General features: G+C 43.9%; 1 protein-coding gene across 50 annotated transcripts in view; it reads right to left on the reverse strand.

The window, feature by feature from the left end:
- bent (projectin protein bent) overlaps window positions 1–16,793 on the reverse strand; it is a 69,400-nt gene that overhangs the window by 16,996 nt on the left and 35,611 nt on the right. For all 50 annotated transcript variants that reach the window (XM_086906874.1, XM_086906916.1, XM_086906915.1 and 47 more), the window contains 29 exons: window positions 14,812–14,937; window positions 14,588–14,732; window positions 14,385–14,524; window positions 14,173–14,317; window positions 13,939–14,080; window positions 13,724–13,848; window positions 13,177–13,530; window positions 12,174–12,380; window positions 11,796–12,104; window positions 11,119–11,709; window positions 10,727–11,032; window positions 10,365–10,667; window positions 9,685–9,969; window positions 9,305–9,616; window positions 8,936–9,238; window positions 8,577–8,858; window positions 8,189–8,494; window positions 7,807–8,109; window positions 6,536–7,123; window positions 6,061–6,363; window positions 5,691–5,992; window positions 4,312–4,897; window positions 3,319–3,593; window positions 2,944–3,250; window positions 1,991–2,872; window positions 1,574–1,873; window positions 985–1,266; window positions 608–907; window positions 226–528 (listed from right to left, as the gene is read on the reverse strand). In XM_086906874.1, the coding sequence (XP_086763000.1) occupies window positions 226–528; window positions 608–907; window positions 985–1,266; window positions 1,574–1,873; window positions 1,991–2,872; window positions 2,944–3,250; window positions 3,319–3,593; window positions 4,312–4,897; window positions 5,691–5,992; window positions 6,061–6,363; window positions 6,536–7,123; window positions 7,807–8,109; window positions 8,189–8,494; window positions 8,577–8,858; window positions 8,936–9,238; window positions 9,305–9,616; window positions 9,685–9,969; window positions 10,365–10,667; window positions 10,727–11,032; window positions 11,119–11,709; window positions 11,796–12,104; window positions 12,174–12,380; window positions 13,177–13,530; window positions 13,724–13,848; window positions 13,939–14,080; window positions 14,173–14,317; window positions 14,385–14,524; window positions 14,588–14,732; window positions 14,812–14,937 (9,112 nt within the window). The remainder of the gene's footprint in view (window positions 1–225; window positions 529–607; window positions 908–984; window positions 1,267–1,573; window positions 1,874–1,990; window positions 2,873–2,943; window positions 3,251–3,318; window positions 3,594–4,311; window positions 4,898–5,690; window positions 5,993–6,060; window positions 6,364–6,535; window positions 7,124–7,806; window positions 8,110–8,188; window positions 8,495–8,576; window positions 8,859–8,935; window positions 9,239–9,304; window positions 9,617–9,684; window positions 9,970–10,364; window positions 10,668–10,726; window positions 11,033–11,118; window positions 11,710–11,795; window positions 12,105–12,173; window positions 12,381–13,176; window positions 13,531–13,723; window positions 13,849–13,938; window positions 14,081–14,172; window positions 14,318–14,384; window positions 14,525–14,587; window positions 14,733–14,811; window positions 14,938–16,793) is intronic.

A 16,793-nucleotide genomic window follows, 5' to 3' on the forward strand; every position in this document is an offset into this window, starting at 1 on the left:
TCGATAAGTGCCAAAAATCGAATTCACCAATCATTATTTATAGAGCGTTGGGTGTACAAACGGTATTTTTTTATCTGCTATCCGTTCGCAAACTATGTATGGAACTATATTTGCGACAAGGATATACGCTTATGTCAGAGATACAATGCGGTAAGCGAATAAATTGGATCGACGCCACGAAGCGTTTTGCTTATTATACAATAACGGAACGAAAAAGTTACTTACGGTATCGTGGTTTAGCGGTGAACGTTTTGCTCGTATCGCCAGGCTCCGATTGACCAGCTTTGTTCACGGCTATCACACGGAACAAGTACTCGTTACCCTCGATAAGGCCGTGAACCAGACCTTTCGTGGTAGGTGTCTCGATTTCCAAAGCCTTTTCCCACATCGTACTGTACTTGTCCTTCTTCTCGATGATGTATCCAGTGATGGGTGATCCGCCATCGCTCACCGGCTCCTTCCAAGACAATTCGACCTGATTGGCGGTCCAATCGATCGGTTCAGGTGCACCAGGAGGACTTGGTACGGCTAAATAAATTATATAAATAAATAAATATATATACATAAATAAATAAATAAATAAATATATATATATATATACACTTACTAAATGGATCTTTGGCCACGATCGAGCTGTACGTCTCCAACGGTTCCGACTCTCCTTCTTTGTTAAGCGCTTTCACTCTGAACTTGTATTCGTGTCCAGGTGTCAATCCTTCCACCTTCATTTCCGGGCCTGTCGTCTTACCGACTGGTAACCAAACACCCGTATCCGGATCGAACTTCTCCACTAGGTAACCCTCGATGGGTTCTCCACCGTCGTCCTTCGGTTTCTTCCATTTCAAAGTGCATCCCTCTGCGTGGATATCGGACACTTCGAGCGGTCCTTCGGGTTTTGCAGGTTTAGCTACAAAACAATCGAGTCGATCGTTATTTTTCACGACGAGAAATTTCTCTTGAAACGAACAGACGAACACTACTTACAGACAACGGTGACTTCCACTTCGGCGGTATCGGATCCATACTGGTTCACAGCCGTAATCTTATAAATGCCACTGTCCTTTCGTTCCGGTTTATCGTTGAAAAATTTGCTGTTGTACGGGACATTTTGTATCCTGCGGTACGTCGTTTGTTGGATACTCTTGTTGTTGATTACCCAAGTGACGTCAGGCGGTGGTTCTCCGATTATCTTCACGTCGAAGTGGAATCCTTCATTCTCGCGTACCGTGATATCACGCAAGTTCTTCCTATCGATCTTTGGCGCCACTGTCGGAAAACGATGGAGTCACGTTGAAAGGTTAGGATAGAGAAATCGATCTATCTATCGATTGAGAGGAATTATTTTCAAAAATATGTATCGAACATTAATTAAACTTGAAAATTCTCGGACACGATATTGCACAATGGAAATGTTTCGATTGGAAAAATTATTTTCGAAAATATAAAAAGAGAGACGTAAATTCAGATACGCGATAGGCAACAGATAGAAACAAATGTTGAAAAGTCATTTTACAAAAATATAAAAGATACGATCGGGCTTCAAAAACCATCAGAAAAAAAAAAATGTTCTTACATCGTCGGCTTTTGGCCGTGATCGGTTTACTGGTGTCGGATGGTTCACCGGGTCCAGCTATGTTAACAGCTTTCACACGGAACTCGTATTCGACACCCTCGTCGAGATTATCGACTCGTCCCTTGCATTCAGGTCCGGTTTCGCACGCCTTTATCCATCGTGGGCCGTCTTTCTCGCGCTTTTCGATTATGTATCCAGTGATTGGAGATCCACCATCGTTCAAGGGTGGAGTCCATCTTAGGTCTATATGATCCTTGTCCCAATCGGTTGCCTCTGGTCGACCAGGTGGACCTGGTTCGTCTAATGAAACGAAACGATTCATCATCATCATCATCATCATATTATTATTATTATTATTATTATTATTAATATTTTTCTATCAGATATATTTAAGAGAAAGAAAAATTGAACGCTAACCAAATGGATTCTTAGCTACGATTCCATGATCCGTTTCCAAAGGTTCCGATTCACCCTCCGCGTTCACAGCCGAGACTCGGAACTTGTACTCTTGACCTGGCACCAGATTTTCCACGACCATGCTCGGTTCTTTGGTGCGTCCAACCGGTATCCACCTTCCGGTTTCCGTATCCATCTTTTCCACCACGTAGTGATCGAGTGGCACGCCACCGTCGTCCAACGGCGGATTCCACTTCAACGTGCATCCCTCTTTGTGCACATCTGACACTTTGAGAGGTCCTTCCGGTTTACCGGGCTTGTCCAACACCAGAACCTCGATCGAGGCCTCGTCCTTTCCGGAACTGTTCTCCGCCTTCAGCGTCAACGTACCGCAATGAGCCCTCGATGCGGACGACACCAAGAATTTGGTTCTGTAATCCTCCAGCTCGATGGTCAACACGCCGCCCGAATCCTGCTTCGCTTTGTTCAGATACCACGTTTTCGTTGGAGGCGGCTCGCCGGTAACCTTCACGTCCAATCGAATATTGGTCCCGGCCTTGATCGTCAGATCCTTCAAATTCGTGCGATCGATCTTGGGCGCGGCGTAACGATCCTTGGCGACCAGGCTGTCGCTGGGCTCGCTCGGTTTACTCTGACCGCCTTTGTTCACGGCCTTCACGCGGAACTGATACTTTTGCCCCTCGATCAATCCCTCCACCCTACCCTCCGTTTTATTTCCAGGTACCTCGGCCGCCTTCTGCCATTTCCCGTATTGATCCTTCTTCTCGATTATGTACTTCTCTATCGGCGCCCCCCCATCTTTCTTCGGCGCTTTCCATTTCAGGTCGACGTGTTGCTTCGACCAATCCTTGAGATCCGGCTTGCCAGGAGCGTCTGGCTCGGCTGACGATCGAAGGAAAATTATTAAAATTTTCCCTTTTACCAGGTTTCGAAAGAAAATGAAACGCGCTTACTGTAAGGATTCTTTGCCGTGGTTGGGATCGCCGTTTCCAAAGGTTCGGATTCGCCTTCGGAATTGACAGCCTTCACCCGGAACATGTAGTCCTTGCCTTCGTTGAGGCCGGTAACGTCAGCTTCCGGTGTTTTGCTAGTCGCACAAGGTACCCATCTTCCTGTGTCAACGTCCATCCTCTCGATTACGTAGTGATCGACTGGCTCCCCGCCATCGTCGTCTGGTTTGTCCCATTTCAGCTTGCATCCTTCCGCGGTTACGTCCGACACTTCGAGCGGCCCCTTCGGTTTGCTAGGTTTACTCACCACCTGAAAGGATAAAGGATTTTTAGTTTCTTTTGTACGTAAATATTTAATCGCGATCATAATCATCATACCAGGATCTCAACGTCCACTTGGTCGGTACCGCTGTCGTTCTTGGCGACGACCGTGTAAGTGCCGGTATCGGATCTCTGCAATTTACTTATGACAAAGGTGGTGTGATAATCTTCGTTCTCGATCTTGAGACGATCCATGCTCTTCAGCACGGCGTCCTTCAGCTTCCAAGTAACGAGCGGCGGCGGTTCACCCTGTACATCCGCCTCGATTCGCAACAATTGGCCAACTCGCATAACCTTCTTTTGTAGATTTTTTCGGTCGATGCGGGGCGCCACTATACAAAAGAAAGAAGAAAATAGATATAGATAAAGAGAGTGCGATACAATATGTTAACGCCAGAATTGGGCGTTAACTCGGTGAAAAAGTAACTAGTTAAAAATTTCGAACGAAGTTACTTTAACTAATTACTTATTAAAATGCTTAAGTAATATTTAATCATTTATATTATGGTGGGACCGCTACTCATATAACCTCTTGCCTTTACAATTATTTGCAATTATTATTCAAAATTAACTTTATTCGTAAAACTATTAAATTTTGCCCATCGACGAGTCAATGTCAAAAATATACAATTATGACTGTCGACTAAAACGACAGTTCTCTTATCTTCTCAGATAACATCATCTTTTGTTTAGATTTAATAGATATTTAACTTGATTACTATTAAAATGCTCGAATATATTTATTCATTTATATTATAGTCGCCTTGTTTCTCATATCTCAATCTCATATAACCTCTCGCCCATTGTAATTACTTGCAAAACTTATCCAAGTAACTTTACTACAAATAATTGATTCAACTATTAAATTTTGCCCAATCAATGAACTGAAGTGTCTCAAAAACGAATCTTCTCAGATAACAGTTCATTCTTTGCTTAGATTTTTAATAAAAGTCTGAGAGTGATAATAACAGAAAAAGCAGTTTGTCTTTGTGAGCAAATCTCGCGAACGTATATATGTGTGTGTGTGTGTGTATATATATATATTCTTACAAAATCGTGGTTTGGCCACAACGCTTTTCGAGGTGTCGCTCGGCTCTCCAGGACCGGCTCTGTTCACGGCAACTATTCTGAACTCGTACTCGTGACCTTCCTCGATACCATCGGTGACCTTGGCTGTGGTGCGATCCCCAAGAACTTTCGCCACGTCTATCCATTGGCGGCCTTCCTTGTCCCTCATCTGCACGATGTACTTTTCGATCGGGGCGCCACCGTCGTCCTTGGGCGGGGTCCATTCGAGATCGACGAAGTCTTTGTCCCAGTTTTTGATTTCGGGCCGGCCCGGTTTTCCAGGCTCGTCGAACGGATTCTTCGCAATGATGGATTTGTCCGCTTCCAAATCGTCCGATTCGCCCTCTCGATTCACAGCCTTCACGCGGAATTTGTACGGTTTCCCTTCCTGAAGACCAGTCACCGTCACTTCCGGCTCCACGGATTTCGCGCAAGGTATCCATTGGCCTGTCAGAGGATCCAACTTTTCGATCTCGTAGTACTCGACCGGTACACCACCGTCGTCATCGGGCTTCTCCCATTTCAACTTGCAACCGTGCTTGTTCACGTCGGATATTTCCAGAGGACCCTGCGATTTAATAATTTTATTATCAGTAGCGTACATTAATTGGATAAAATTCTCAAATGTATGAGAAATAATCGTTTCCGTAATAATACCGTATTAGATTAAATAAAATTTTAAATCCTTTCTTTCAAACAGATTTTACAGATTGAACAAAGTGTATAGTGCAGACAATTGATGCGATGGTTGAGAAATATTTCACGAGAAATTTTGTGAATTGAACTTAAATTTAAGTATAATTACTTAAGTATTATAGAAATTCATTAATGTAATGATTTCTCAATGATTCTCTATATACACGATGAAAAGTGGAAACTTTTTACTTTTTTCAATATTTTTGCTATATTCGATTCGCAAACCTATATTAAAATTAATATTTATCAATTTTAAGCTAGCTTACATTGTAATATATGCATTTCTATCATTGTTTATTTATTATATCTTAGAAAAATAAGCAATAATAATATTTCTAACTTTGTTACTTGACAATTTTCTTATTCCTTCCTTTCGTTAAATTATTATCGTTTAGGCCTATAACTATTGAATAATTTATAGCATTGTTAGGAACCGTAGCAAATATATCCCATAACTTGTTCTTTTAATAAGCATTTCTTCTTTACAACATCATTTCCAATTCTCGTAATCCAACGTTTATTCTACAATTTTCTCAAATTCTTGTCTGCCACAAATCTTTCTTCCTACATCCACAGGAGGATTCAAATCAAAAATATTAACATTTGTGTGTTCGTAACATTATTTAAAATTTTTAAGCTAAATGATCAAATTCAAGATCTCGTACCTTTGGCTTGCTCGGTTTACCGATGACGATTATCTCGACATCGGCACTGTCCTCGCCCACCTCGTTCCTCGCTTTGATCACGTATTTTCCCGTGTGCGCTCGTCTAGTCTTCAAAATGAAAAACTTGCTGTTGTAGTCGATATTGTCGACGCGTATCGTGTCGTCCGACACGATCTCCTTGTCTCGGAAGAACCAGGTGACGGTTGGTGGCGGTTCACCAATGACGTTCACGTCCAAAGTGACGGTGAGACCGACTTTCACGGTTATCGGTTGCAAATTGGTCCGGTCGATGAACGGTTTCACTGTAACCGAAAAAATCAACGAACGTAAAATCCAATTTTCCCAAGAAATCGTTATATTAACTACTCACGCCAACGGGCCTTGGCAGTGTGAGGATTGGTAGCCTCGCTGGGCTCTCCTGGACCCGCTTTGTTCACAGCTCGAACTCTGAACTGATATTGATTTCCCTCCTCCAATCGTGTCACTGTTCCCGTACACACCCGCCCCTCCACCTCGGCAGCCTTCACGAACGTGGTACCAAACTTGTCCTTCATTTCGATTATGTAGCCTGTGATGGGTGCACCACCGTCCCGTATCGGTGGCTCCCACTTCAACTTCACCATGTTCTCGGCCCAGTCGATGATTTCTGGCAGACCAGGCGCCGAAGGAGGATCTGAAATTTCGAGTTTGCATTAGTTACCAATGAAAACGAATGTATAACGTGTATATGTATCGTTCATCGTTGAAAAGGAAGTCTCAAAGAACGTGCGATTCGTTTCCAGCATATATTTGTTACGTATAATAAAGCGGAATCGAAGTGGAGCAAGACTTCTTTTCACCAGTACCATAAGGATTCTTAGCGACGATAGGAACATCCGTCTGCAGAGGTTCAGATTCTCCCTCCTCGTTTACGGCTTTCACACGGAATTCGTATCGCTTTCCAGGTTCCAAACCAGTGATAGTCTGTTCCGTTTTGTCTGGATCGACTATGCCAACCGGTACCCAACGGCCGGTCGTGACATCCATCTTCTCGACCAGATAGCCGGACAACGGTAAACCGCCATCGTCCCTGGGCTTGTTCCACTTCAATTTGCATCCTTCCTTGTGTACGTCCGTCACTTCCAGAGGACCCTCCGGCTTCCCAGGCTTGTCTTGAATGATGATCTCCACGTCTGCCTCGTCCTGTCCAGAATCGTTCACAGCTTTGACGGTGTATTTGCCGCTCAGCTTGCGGCTGGTCTGGGTCAAATGAATTTTGCTCAGATAATCCTCGTTATCGATTTTCACGTTGGCACTTGTTTGGAGGAGCGCGCCTCCAAAGTTCCAGGTGACGGTTGGCGGTGGTTCACCTTCGATGTCAACTTCCAGTTTCACCATTTGACCAGCCCTCACTTTAATCGTTTTCAGCTTGTCGCGATTTATGTGCGGTTTCACTGGAAAATGAAAAATGTAGATGGTACGGATAGATGTATATTGAGAGAGATCCACAATGCATTAGAGAATTTAAAACGTGATCTAAAATTTGACATTATTTCTCATAATGTGTGTCTCATAAATTACGATTTGTTGGTTTAATTTATTTTATATTCGAAATAAAATAAAAATTGTACGTATACAAAATAAGGTAGACATATAGATCATGAAATAGAAATCTTCATATAATATAATTTTTACGACTTTGAGCGTTCAATTAATAACTCTTTTACTACCTAATACAGTGTGTGTAGCGTCAAGAAACAAGTGTTCGAAGAATAGACGGTGCCTCCTCTTAATTAATCTTTTGTCAAGACCTCTTTGTTGAGACTTAACTTTATTTCATAACACTTAACACCAATAGTGTAGAGATTATTTTTCATTTCACGTTAAGTCACGTTAGAATAATCATTTAAGCTGAAATATTTTTGTCAAATTATTAATTATTTTGACGTTGTTTTACGTCTACGTAAACTATAACGAATCGAAATTACATTTACAAATCAAACTGTTGTTACAAATCGTAATTATAGTTATGAGAAATTCTTTGAGCTTTATGCTTTTTTTATGCTGATGCAACGAGGCTTAGCTCGCTCGGCGTTTTCTTCCAAGAATTCTTCGCGTTCCAGCAATAAACACTTACGATGTCGCGCCTTTGCCACGTGCGGCTTGGTTGGATCGCTCGGTTCCGATTGTCCAGCTTTGTTAACCGCACGAACGCGGAATTGGTACACGGAACCTTTCTTCAATCCCGTGACACGCCCTTTCGGTTGGGGCGAGTCGGTTACAGTTGCCTCTTGCCAATTAGGCGACGGCTTCTCCTTCATTTCGATTACGTAGCCCGTGATAGGTGCGCCACCTGTACTCTTCGGCGGTTCCCATTTTAAATCGACACGATCCACGTCCCAATCCTCGAATTCCGGCACACCGGGCTTGCTCGCTACGTCTGAAGATCGCACAAGTGGAAACTTTCTTGGTATAGAAATATTTTTGTTTTAAAAACAAACAAAACGCGTCTCTCTCACCATAAGGATTCTTCGCAATGGTCGAGCTGTCCGTGACCAATGGCTCGGACTCCCCTTCTTCGTTGATCGCCTTCACCCTGAACTCGTACTCGTGTCCCTCTTGAAGACCTTTTACGTCCATCTCGGTGTCCGAGGGTCCGGCGCGGCCGACAGGCACCCATCTTCCCGTCGCTTTGTCCAGTTTCTCAATTTGATAACTGGTAATGGGTAGGCCGCCATCGTCTTCCGGCTTTTCCCACTTCAATTTCAAACCGTTCTTCGTAACGTCGCTCACTTTCAAAGGGCCCTTCGGCTTGCCAGGGGCAGCTGTTGTTGTAACATTTATGGATGAATTAATGGATGAAGGGAGTAACAAGCGTTGATTTTGTATCGCGATTCGACGACTTACAGAGTATCGTAACCTCGACCTCAGCCTCGTCCTCACCGTGAGGATTAACAGCTTTTATCTTCCACACCCCGGTATTTTTTCGCACGCAGTCGGTAATGTTCAGCTTCGTGTTGTAATCGACGCTTACAATTTCGATATTCCCGCCACTTTGAACCGCCTGGTTCGCGTGATACCAGGTGATCTCCGGAGCCGGTTCACCACGAACATCCACGTCGTACTTGATCGGCTTGCCAGCACGGACCGTGACAGGCTTCAAGTTCGTACGATCGATCTTTGGTTTCACTTTGGGATAAAAGATAAAAGAAGGTAAGGAGGGAATAATTACGACGAGTAGAGAAGGAAATACAGGCTACACTCACGCGCCTTGTGCTTGCATATCTGCATCTTCGAAGCGTCTGACGGAGGAGATGGGCCCGCTTTATTCACGGCTATGATCCTGAACTGATATTCCCCACGTTCCTTCAATCCCCCCACCTTGGCCTCCAATTGATCTCCAGCTACCTCTCCAGCTTTCTCCCAATCCGGTTTGTAACGATCCTTCTTCTCTATTACATACTTCTCGATCGGTGCACCACCGTCGAAATCGGGAGGAGTCCATTTCAAACTTACGGATTCGTTGTCGTAGTCGGTTATCTCGGGTGTTCCAGGTTTATGCGGCTCGTCTAAAAGAAAGTAGAGGGAAATTAGTGGATCGCTTGATGAGACAGCATCAAGAGAACGGTTCTTACCGTACGGGTTTCTGGCGATGATTCCGCGCTCGCTCTCCAGCGGCTCGGAATCGCCTTCGTCGTTGACCGCGGTAACGCGGAATTTGTATTCGCTTCCCGGGTTCAATCCCGTCACCTCGAACTCTGTGAGCGGCGCAGTGCCCGGAACTTTTCCCACCCTCACCCACTTGCCAGTTTTCGTGTCCAACCTCTCGATCTCGTACTCTTTGATCGGGACACCACCGTCGTCTTCCGGCTTCTCCCACTTCACCTTGGCCGAGGTGGCGGTAACATCCGTCACCTCCAACGGGCCTTTAGGCGCGTCTGGCTTGCCTGAAAGATGCGCGAAATAGTTCATTCGATGTTACGGATCGATAAAAGTGGTCGACAATTTTTTTTACCGAGAACCGTAAGTTCCACGGTTTCCTCGTCCTTCCCGTTAACGTTCTCCGCGACGAGGGTATACTTTCCGGTGTCTTTGCGCATCGCGTTCACGATCGTGAAGTCTGTGTGATAATCCACGTTCTCGATCTTGATACGTTCGGTGGTGGTGAGAGGTATGTCGTCCCTCCAAATCCACTTAACCTCCGGTGGCGGTTCCCCGGTGATGTCCACCGACCACTTGTGCGTGCGCCCGGCCTTGATAACCACAGACTTGAAATTCGTCCTGTCGATTCTCGGTTTAACTGAAATTTCAAATCGAGAATGCAATCACACGTGTATATATTATAAAGCCTCTATTTATACATACAGCATGCGTATAATACTTTTATTTATTTATCAATGTTGTTCGATAAAAAAGTATCGTTCAAATCAAGTGATATATATATATATATATATATACCAATAAAGTAAAACAAATATATAATTTTTTATTCCATATTTTAATTCTTTTGTGTAAAAAGAAATGGTCTGCTTTGAATTGTTGCGCGAAAAGAGAAATTCCATTTCTTGCGTTGCTTTCTTTGTAGAAGAAATGTTCCACAATTAGGGAAAATGTTGTTGGGGCAATCAAGATGATGAATTTCATCGTCAGCACGTATAAATATAGCCGCATCGACGTTGTCGAGAACGATCTTACGATTCTTGTGCTTGCAGAGATGATTGTCGGTGGGCTCGCTGGGCTGGCTGGGGCCCGCTTTGTTATGAGCCCGAACCCGGAACTGGTAAACCATCCTCTCCTTCAGACCTTCGACCTTCGCCTCCGGAGTGGCGTCGGTGGTTTTCGTTACCTCCACCCAGTCGACAGCGAACTTGTCCTTCATCTCCACCGTGTAATGAGTGATCGGTCTACCGCCGTCGTTCTCAGGCTTCTCCCACTTGAGGGATACGCTAACGTTGTCGTAGTCGAAGATCACGGGTTTGCCAGGCTTGTCAGGCTCGTCTGTGGAGGAGCGAAAGTAAGGATGAAGTGGATTAGAAAAAAGACAATCGTTATCATACCATAAGGATTCCTGGCGAGAATCGCTTCCTCGACTTCGAGCGGCTCGGACTCGCCCTCCTTGTTCACGGCTTTCACGCGGAACTTGTACTTTTTCTTCGGTGTCAACCCCGTGAAGTTGAAGCTGGTCTCGTCCGGCCCCACCTCGCCCGCTGGGATCCACCGACCCGTGTCCACGTCCATCTTTTCCAACACGTAGCCGGTAATTTCGGTCCCTCCGTTATCCTCTGGCTTCTCCCACTTGACTTTCACGTGGTCGGCCCGAACCTCCTCCACTTTCAACGGGCCGGTCGGCTTCGAAGGTTTGTCTGACGATACGATAATTCATGACATGAATCGAGATCCAGAAGCGAAACGATCATGTAATTACAAAAGTAGAGAGGTTTTTCTATACCGAGGACAATCACGTCAGCGTGGCTCTCGCAAGTCCCAGAGCTGTTGGACAGAACCAGCTTGTACTTCCCGGAATCCGGCCTAGTCGTCTTCCTCACGGTGAGCACCGTGTTCCTCTCGTATTTATCGATCGTGATCCTCTCAGCCGTGTCCTGGACCAGCTCCTTCTCCCCGAGGAACCAATGCACCTCCGGTTCAGGTTCGCCGGCGTACTTGATGTCGTACTTGATTATTTGCCCCTTCTTCACGATCAGATTCGTCAGCCCGTCCCCCACGATGTAAGGCTTGACGAAACGGCACTTGGCTATGATCGGTTTCGTGGCGTCGGACGGCTCGCCGGGGCCGGCTTTGTTCACGGCTCTGATCCTGAACTCGTACTGGCTACCCTCCTTCAGCCCGTCTATCGTCGCCTCGGTCACGTCCCCTTCGATCTCCTTCCCCTTCACCCATTCTTTCCCGAACTTCTCCTTGTACTCGATTATGTATCCCGTGATGGCCGCACCACCGTCGTTCTCGGGCTTCGTCCACTTCAAGTCGGCGTGATCCTTGTCCCAGTCGGTCACCTCGACGTTCGTCGGCTTACCCGGCTCATCTGTGCAAGTTTGGAGGATAAGTAAAAGGCTCGTAAAAGATCATTGTAAAAGGAGATCGAGAGGAAGGGTTTTATTTATTTATTACCCCACGGATCTTTGGCGAGCACCGGTTTTCCAAACATGGCGGGCTCGCTCGAGCCGAGTTTGTTCACAGCTCGGATACGGAACTTGTACTCCTTCCTTGCAACGAGATCTCGAACCTTGTACGAGCACTTCTCGCCGGCCGTCACTTCGCCCACGTTGTCCCACTGCGCCTTCAAGCTGAGGTCGAGACGTTCGACCACGTACTTGGTGATGGGCGATCCACCGTCGTCTTTCGAAGGTTTGAAAGAGACCACGCAGGAGTCTTGGAAGATCTCGTTTACGTCCACGTCTCTGGGCGGGGACGGCACGTCTGAGGAGAAAGAATTTTCAACGATTGGGCGTGGTGGTGCAAGGTGGTGTTTGAAGGAAAATTGAATACCTTGCATGTTGATGTTCACGTCGTTCACTTCCTCCCCTTGATTGTTGCCGATCTTCACCTGATAAACGCCGGATTGGTCGCGAGAAGGCTTCTTGATCTTGAACGTGATCTTGTCCTCGCCGACTACTATCTCCACGTCTTTCAACGGCAATGCTTTGCCGTCCTTCATCAGTTTTGCTTCCACCTGACTCTGCTTCGTCCCTTCGACTGCGAAAGAGGACTTCTTACACGATTATGAATTAACTAACTGCCGATTTATGTATTGATCCTTTGCACTCGGGCGAACCCACACACGTTGATGAATCTCTTACTAGCTGACTTGAAAATGATTCCAATTAATATATAAAAAAATCTTTACATATAAAGGAAGATCGAATTGTTGAATCTATGTTGTTTTATAATAAAATAATGTAATTATTAATTAAGCATCCTTGGTTCGTCAAACTCTCGTTTATTGTCCTCATTATTCTTATACTTTTTATCACTATTTTATTATCACACTTCTCTCTCATTGTCAATTTCTTAATACGAATAGAAATAATTTCATTGTTTAATAACAAAACTAATCTCACATTCACCGTCTATCATTCTTATTTTTCGTCTCGCTGCATCTCTATTTTCCTTCCTTCTATTCTTTCAATTTCTTCAAATGAACAGAAATATAATTCTGTTATTCAATAATAAGGAAAAATCAAACGCATCTCCATTTGAACTAATTTCATTCATACGGTATTCCATGCTTACTTTTGTAAGCAACTTAGGGATTTATTCATAAAGCGATATTTATAAAAAAAAATCAAGCTTAAATAAATAATTTGTCGCCGTTCGAATTGCTGCAAGTGGTGTCATCGTTGGAGCGCAAAGGATTAATTTGCTTCAATTATATCAATCATAAGAGGAGATTTATACGATATATCTAGAGAAATCAAATATATAATACGAATAATGTCGTCTCTCCGTCTTGGGTTACAGCATTTATAATAGAAAGTGAAGAGGAACTTACTCTTGTAAGGTACAACGAATACGAGAGGGGTGTTGCAAGGTCCTTCGACCTTGTCAGGGATTTCAACGATGGGTTTGCTCTCGCCCTTCTTCACGGTGAGTTTACAACTGCTCTTCAACTGTCCGCTCTCGCAACTGATCTCACCGTCGTCGCTCATCTCCAACCTGTTGAAGATCAACTGATGCTTTCCACCTCCCAAATTCTTGATCTCCACTCTCTCGTTAGGCTCGATTCGATTCCCGTTAAAGAAGAAGATGGCGGGCGCCGTTTGATCTTGGAGCTCCACATCCAACACCAATTTTTCCCTCTCCACCGCCACCGTGTCCTTCAACTTCTTGTTGAAACGATTCGCGTCTAAAGGAAAATATCACTTATTACTTTTCAATGAAAAATCTAACACTTTTGAAATTACCGTTACCAATTATTTGCAATATTGAAGTAGCTTATCCAACCAACTTTATTCGAAATTTTTTAACTAGTTTACCTCTTCAACAAATCGGATTAATATCCAATTTCTAATTTTCTTCTCATTAACATGAACACTCACAGTTTATAACTATTTCAGCTTCGGTCTTATCGGCATTGCTCACGCACGAGTATTGGCCAGCATCCGTAACCTTGGTGTCTTTGATAATCAGCTTCCTCTTTCTGCCATCCTCTTTGATCTGTACCCTGCACCAATTATTATTCCACCATTAGAAAAAAAAACTTTTCCTCGATAAATGTACAAAACACAGAAAAGGCGAAAATTAACTCCCCCACCTCTTGTCAGGTACGATCTCTTGATCACCTTTGAACCATTTTACTTCCCCACCGGCATCGTCCAACTCGCAGACCAGCGTCAACGTTTCTTTCTCCACGAGTTGCTGCGATTTCAACACCTTCACGAATTTGTACGGGTATTCTGCGCGGGAGGAACGAGCAGTATGAGAATTTTTATCACCAATTTTATATGAGAATTAGAATTTTCATCTCTTCGGATAATTGAACACCCACCTACTACGGTTAGAACCGTTTCAGTTTTGTCCGTTTGCTTGTTGATCTTGCAAACGTATTCGCCGCTATCTTCAAGGGTAGCGCTCTTTATGGTCAAACGACAAACGCCGTTCATATCCTTCGATATGCTGTACGTATCGCCATCCTGAAAAGTTATGCAAACAGATATATATAGATGTCTTACGAAAATTGATTCATAATAGAATTTTTACCTCGAGTTTGGTCTTTCCCTTGTACCACGTGACTTGAGCTAGATTCGAGCTGACGGTGCATTCCATGTAGACCTCGTGCTTCGTGTAACCGCTCGTCTTCTTCGAGAGCGGTTTGGTGAACGTGTAAGTTGGATCCGGTTCTGTCGAATGCAACGAATATCGTGATTCTAAATTCTCGACCGATCCGAACAAATCATACTAACCTTCGACGTTGAGGAAGGCGGTACTCGAGACGCCCGAGATTTCGATCGTGTATTTTCCCGTGTCCTCGACCTTGGGATTCAGGATGATGAGCTGGTAGCAATCTTCCTCGTTCTTGAACTTGTATTTCGACGAAGGGAACAGTTCCTGTTTTAGGAGGAAAAAGGTTTGAGAGGATAGGATAAAAATAAAGGAATTATTAAAAGAATAGAAAAGATGAACTTACGTCCTTTCGGAAGAACCATTTCGGTTTGCAATTCGGTTTCGAGAAATTCGCCTCGAACACGACCTTTTTGTCTTTGCCCTCTTTGGCATATTGATCCACCAGCGGTTTCAGGAAACTTTCCGGCTTCTGTGAAACACGACAAGCGTATCTGTTAATCGTTCATCTCTCGCCGACGAACACCTGGCCATTCAGATCTAAGAACAATAACGCCAACGTTGCTGGCCATACAAGGAAGATGAAACAGAGTCAAAACAATGTTTGGAAAAAAAAAAAGAAGGCGCCACAAATCACAAATCATCTCGCGAGAAATCTCTCGCGAGGGAAAAAAAAAAAAAAAAAAAAAAAATCTGTGGAAAAATGAATAAAATAAAAATATTTCGTTGTTGTTGTTGTCGTCGTCGCCGAGGACGAAGAAGCGTTCTCCCGAGAGGCGATAGCTAGGTGGAAAATTCTATATTTAAAAAAGAAAAATTAAACGCAACGCAAAAAAGAAAAATTCGTTCGTCGTACAAAAAAAAAAACAGATTGGACGCAAGATATATATATATATGTATCAAGGAGAAAGAAAGAGAGAAAGAGAGAGAGAAAGAATTATGGTGAAGAACAATCCGTACGAACGTAGAGAGATACGAGAAGAAGGAAGAACGAAGAAGATAAGAGTGCGTACAGGAGGAGAGAAGAGAATGAAAGAAAAAAGACTCGTGAATAATTCACACTTCGGTGAAGAAACGATTGCACGTACAGAGAAAGGTGAATCGCATAACCGATAAGAGAGAAAAAGAAAGAGAGAGAAAAAAATAGAGAGAGAGAGAGAGAGAAAGGAAGGAATATAAAGAGAAAGAGATCGATATCACGCGAGGTCGCTGGTCGATCGTTTGAAACTGTGTTTCAAGATGCCGAGGAATACGATCCCAACCTCCGTCTTGGTGAAATGGTGCAGGGTCGGCCAGTCGGGAATTAATTCGGCGAGGGAGGGTCTACGAGATCCACTATTCTATAAAACAACAAAAATCATCGACGATCACAGGTCTGATTCGCTACACGGGTATTATGCATATTCTTTTTTTTTTTTTTTTTTTTTTTTTTTTTTACACGTTGAGGCTGATGGCAGGCAAATCTCAAGCGCAAGAAACACAAAACTCTTTGCTTCTCTAATCGGATACACTGTGTGTATATACTTTTTTCTATATAACGAGCGAAAAATATAATCGATGGAGACGAATTATATTAGTCGTATTAATACGAGTGGTTTAAAGTAACGCGAATTTCCTATAGAAAAGAAGGAAGCGCAGGCCAAAGCAGGATTTATTACTTATTAAGATTTAGAAAGATTTTGGATCGCGAGAATTTCATCGTCCGTGCGAAGCAAAGAAGCTAAAAGAAGAAGAAAAAAACGCGACGAGGAAAAATCTCGCGATCGTAAAAAAAAAAAAGAAAAAAAAAAGAAGAAAATCAGAAAAATCTCTCGGTTTTCAGTTGTTCTTTCAACGGATGTCTCTCTGTCTTTTTTTCAGAAAGTTGAAGTCGTATTCGTTGAAGCTTTGCAGGGTGTATAGTACAGGCGTTTATATTCTCTTCTTCGAAGCTTTTAATCCTTTGGGGAAGCGATGCCAAGTTTCACCAACGTGACAACGCTGCGTTTATATTTCTCGATTGGCACGTGAGAGTGCGCTGAGGAAACGCGGAATTCGTTGGTTCTCGTTATCGAGAAAGCATCGCCCAAGGGATTAAAGTAGAATCGAGGGAGCGGCGAATGGATTGGAGAAAAAGTGTTGGAGTAAACAGTTTTCGCGAACCTTCTGCTTGACCCTCGTCGTTAATATCGGCCAGTCGACGATTAGCTCCTGCAAACTTGGCCTGCGCTGAATGTCGAAGACGTCCTACATGCCCGGTACACACACACACGTACACGTTAATCCCACTCTTTACATCGCATGTCGAGTGTATCGCGGACGACCCTGATCACGAATCCAAATATTTTT

The sequence above is a fragment of the Apis florea genome, unplaced genomic scaffold (genome assembly GCF_048593485.1).
Source record: "Apis florea isolate Af1SG1 unplaced genomic scaffold, ASM4859348v1 contig_2495_pilon, whole genome shotgun sequence".
In the NCBI taxonomy this organism is placed as follows: Eukaryota; Metazoa; Arthropoda; class Insecta; order Hymenoptera; family Apidae; genus Apis; species Apis florea.